General features: G+C 32.8%; 2 protein-coding genes across 2 annotated transcripts in view; both read right to left on the reverse strand.

Moving 5' to 3' along the window:
- The window catches only part of LOTGIDRAFT_157019 (hypothetical protein), a gene marked incomplete at both ends in the record, with an annotated part of 1,169 nt that extends 746 nt beyond the window's left edge, over nucleotides 1-423 (reverse strand). Inside the window, one exon of the mRNA XM_009048280.1 lies at nucleotides 171-423. Within this exon, the coding sequence (XP_009046528.1) occupies nucleotides 171-423 (253 nt within the window). The remainder of the gene's footprint in view (nucleotides 1-170) is intronic.
- A 3,717-nt stretch (nucleotides 424-4,140) lies between these two features.
- Nucleotides 4,141-4,939, reverse strand: part of LOTGIDRAFT_157020 (hypothetical protein) — a gene marked incomplete at both ends in the record, with an annotated part of 1,704 nt that continues 905 nt past the window's right edge. The window contains one exon of the mRNA XM_009048281.1: nucleotides 4,141-4,337. Coding sequence (XP_009046529.1) covers nucleotides 4,141-4,337 — 197 coding nt within the window. The remainder of the gene's footprint in view (nucleotides 4,338-4,939) is intronic.

The raw sequence follows: 4,939 nt of genomic DNA on the forward strand, positions 1-4,939 counted from the left end.
AGCACGTTAAACGGCCTTTGAAATCATGATATATCTATATCCTTGATTAGCCACATACTGAAAAGTATAATCTTGAACTGCATTCCGTAAAAAGTCACTTTTCATGTTCATTAGTCATTTAGTTTATTTTTTGCAAGGTGTAGGTCGACATATAAAGATTATAAACTTACCATTTGGGCAGGTAGGACAACATTGTCCTGGCATTTTTACAGAATCAACACATGGCACTATTAAACAGGCAGCTATAATTTCTTGGGCTTCTGAATTATTTTCATCACAATAACAACTATGGCAGTCTGATATTGAATGTGTTCCTCCAGGTGGTACTTGAGTACCATCAGAACATGTACACATAGCTGGTGGTGGTGGTGGCATACAAAATACAAGCCATGGTGTAACAACCAATAATACTAGAGAAAACATCGTGAGCCTAGATATCCTCTGAAGTGCAAGTTGTGTGTCAGATTCTTTGCAAAATCCTGCGTTTTTATAACGTGATGTGATAGAAATAGAAACATACGCCAAGATAAATCGTACACGTGTCATTTTTTGTTTATATTTTTATTCTTTAGATAGTCACCTCTGCAGAGCTAGTATTATATTTGCAAATATTGATATTATGCGTTTTACTAAACTACGTTCTAGGGCCATTATACATGGGTTGTGTCTACCTCCTACTCGAATTGGCTTTTTATTGGCTTCAGTCAAGCCATGCAAAGTATAATAGTTATAAGATTAAAGTTGCGACTAGACGAGACCGTATAATGTCTGGTAGTCTGGTACGGTATTTGCTAGTAGTATTTTATACTGCATTGAACAGGGTACAACATCTATTCTAACATTTCATGTTGGTGTATGATATTTTTATATATTTTTTTCTTCATAATACTTATTATGTCATTATCATATGGTACATACCAAATAAACTTAATGATGGAGAATATTGACTTACAGATATATAACGTAGTTATTGCAAGTTTGCAGAGAAGTCACAATAAGCGCTTGACACGTGTCAAAATATACATGTCGCTAGTGTCAAAGTATCAAAATTTAGTGTCGAAAACATATCAGAGAAACAATATATTAATAACTATAGGTTTTTATGTGTACTTTGAGTGGTAATCTAAATGAACAGGTCCAGGATGGCGAAATTGGAAGAGATACTGTAGTTGGGCTTATTCAGTTTAACTCTGTCTATCTTCATTATTTTAATAAGATAATATAATATAATAAATCACCTTATTGGCGAGTGGACAGTTTTCATGTACTGATTGACTGAATGCTATGAACAAGGTTGTCATATTTTTGTATGTGTCTCGTACTCTCACAAATAGCCCATACACTATCTTACTTGCTTGTTTACTGAAGGTATGTACATAGACTTTCATTGATTGGACATCTGATCTGTGCGCATAAATTTGTTGGGTTTTTATGTTTCTTCTGGTTAATTATATTTGAGTTTTCACTTGTTATATCGACCATGATTGGGTACCTTAACTGTAAAAATCTTTAAAGACTCTTAAGCGACTAATAAAGGTTTGGAATTGTATGGTTTGAGTTGACATGCATTGACTCAATTGTCAAGAATTGTGTGGAGCAGTCTCTAAGACTAATATTTTTTTAAGGTTAAAATTGCCAGTACATCCACATAGATCGCGTTTATACCACTGATGATTAATAACAGCTGTCATTGTTACTTTTAAACTTGTAACTATTATAATTATATTAAATGAAATGACCACAATGACTTTCCAAAGACAAATTGTGCCAAAAAATTTAGAGGTTATATGCCAGGACATGTTTATATAGTTTTAAAAATTACCGTACCATTCTATGGTTTCTGCTAAATTGAGATGTACATTGAGCTGCGGTTTTTGAGTAAAAGACCCAGAAGTATAGTAACAATGATGTAATTTTGTGTAAAATTTGTCCAAATTGTAACAACGCCCACTGTTTTTGTCCTCTCATACTTTTCAAGGACAACTGACCTCACCATTGGATAGTTTCACCAGTATTATTTTCATTGATTAGAATCCTCTGTGTTGAATCCTAGCATTGCACAAAAACACCTTCTCGATTTCTGTCTAAGATGAAGTCTTGCTCGTTGAGTGGAAGTTTTTTTTATTTTTTTGCAGCTGCAAATGATTGGGTCTACCAGCGCCAAATTTTTTACTTTTAAATAACTCAAATGCACGTGTGATTTTATACAAACAAACAACTTATGGAAAAAGCATTAATTGCAATAACGGTCTTCCATACTTTTGGCACAAAACAAATACTTAGTTAAGTTCGGCAATAGAAGCCCTGCATACCAAATACAGTTAAGATTATCAAATCCGACAGTAGCCAATGGTTAACTTTAGTCAAAGTACGGGCGCTGCATACGGGCTTTGTGTCGGCCTTCAATAATATTCATGTTTCCACATCGAATAAAAGTGTAAGCTCCAAAATTTATTTGTCAAAAGATCTCATACTCAAATATAGACAAAGTCTTTAAAAAATGTTTTGTGTGATTGTTATAGGTTGACCAATAGTGATCGGCACCGAGATAATAGGTGATCTTTTTCTTACAGATTTAAATCATTTCACTTTGTATGTAATGGGAGGTAATGATCAAACATTCTACTGAATATGTTTTAGACCACAAACATTCTTATAGAGTTTAGCTTCCATTGGTTTCTGCTTAGATGAGATGCAGAAAAACTTTGTTTTATTTTTAGGAAAAGATCCAGATCGATGATCGTCACAGAGAGAAAATAATTTGAAGAACAACATTGGCCATAGAACCGTTTGCACTTAATAATATTAATCTTAATTCAATTTTATTTTACCAGAATAACATAAATTAATTTTATTTCATATTTTGTATGCACCACAAAGAATAATCTTAAATGTATTTAAACTTTGACTAATTTTTATGGCATATTTTGAGGCATGTCTGAAATCGCCTTGACATGAGGACGAATTTAAATCAAGATTGCTACACGGTACATCTATTTTGTAAAATTGAAACATAAAATAGATTTTTCATCAAATTTCTATTTACATTGATTTTTCTTTCGGAGAGTAGGAGAGAAAGTATATATTAGATATATGATCATACTCGTGCTGATAACTGTCACAATAGCTACTCCAAGTGTCTGCACAATCTCTAGAGTTTCTGACTAGAACCTACCTACACTACATACAACAATGATAAAAATGTTCAATACGACATCTGTATTAGTGCCAAAGCTTTAGCATTCTAATCCAGACCTGACAGAGGCAACAGGCGACAGGCATACCGACTTTGTTTTGTGTTGCTTTCGTGAACATGACCCAACAGTGAAGTACATTTGTTCACACATCGCTATCTTAATGAGAAAAAATAAAATGAATGGAGTTTTACATCCTTCTGGTCTGCACCATGTATATCTTAACGAGACTAAGTCATCTCAACTTCTAAACATTTTAAACATTTCGTGTAATTATATTGTTTTCAATTTTACCCATGTTTAGATTGATTGTTTGTGTTGAACTTTAATACCACCTATACTGTGATATTATCGGTCATTTTATAGTTATACGTTTTACATTATCCTCTATTTTACCACTTGTATGTGTACTTTTATTTTGAATTAATCTAAAAAAGTTACATGATTCAGTTAATGTCCATGTCTCTGAGACTAGTGATGTCATACAACATACATTAAAAGGCTTTTTTTACCATATCATATTTAAGTCTCAGAAACGGGAATTCTTTAGAGGTTTAAAAAGACGAGTCATCTTTTTATGAGAGACACTGCATGTCATATATAAATGACATCTATAGGAATAGGAAAAGAAATTCCTAGCTTGAGATATTTATGAAGGAATGATGCGATTTTCGTACATTTCTAGTACTTCTGAAGACTATTTACATATGTTCGGGACTCAAATCAACCCCTTTAATCGTGTCTAGGTGCTCGTTTGGAGCTGACGCTCCTTAACATATTTCATTTCATTTTCAGTTGAATACAAAGTTACAATATTGTAAGTGCGAGAATGTCGGTAAATAGTGTTGACAAGAGTTATCCTGCTCAAAAACAGAACCCATTATTTTGAATTATAAAAAACTCCGAAAGGTTGAAACAGTTTTACTTATACATTTATTAAAGCAAATTACGGAGTTGATTTTTCTGCAATTACCGGCTCAATACTCAATACTTGTACACAATTTGCTTTTGGTTCTCCATTGTAATTTTGATAGTCGCATTGACATTCAGTTGAGTTGAACTTGACTACACCATCACTAACTTTGATAATTTCACTTCTTTCAACACCGTTATCATCTTTAAATTCAGCTCGACAGTTCTCTCCTGAAAACATATAATTTATTTATTTCTTCATATTACATCTAATTTATTACAAAAATCTCACACTAACAATATTAAGAAATCAAGATTGAATAACACATTGACAACACCAATAACATTGTTATGAAAGTTGTTATTTTGTTGCTGTTATTCCATCTTGCAAAAGAAGGATAGTACGTTTTTGATGTCCTACTATAGTCGATTTTCCTGTTTCTAATTGTTTTATTTGTGTACACAATTTTAATATTGTATGACAAGAATGTAAGTGAAAGTATTTAGTTGCTATTCTTTACTTTTTAATACTAGTTTAATATTTATTCAGCGAGATGTTCTAATTTATCGAACTGAATGTAGGTTGGTAGTCATTTGTTGTCACTAACGGCTAATGAAAGATACACTATCTTACCATTTGGACAGTTAGGACTGGTACGTTTACAGAATCTACACATGGTGTCATAAAACAATCAGTGAGCGTTTCATAGGCTTGTAAACTATCCTTATCACAAGTACACTCGTGGCAGTCTGTTATCCAAACAGTTTCTCCAGGTGGTACTTGAGTTCCATCAGAACATGTACACATAGCTGGTTGTGTAGTGGGTGGTGTA

The sequence above is a fragment of the Lottia gigantea genome (assembly GCF_000327385.1).
Source record: "Lottia gigantea unplaced genomic scaffold LOTGIsca_12, whole genome shotgun sequence".
In the NCBI taxonomy this organism is placed as follows: domain Eukaryota; kingdom Metazoa; phylum Mollusca; class Gastropoda; family Lottiidae; genus Lottia; species Lottia gigantea.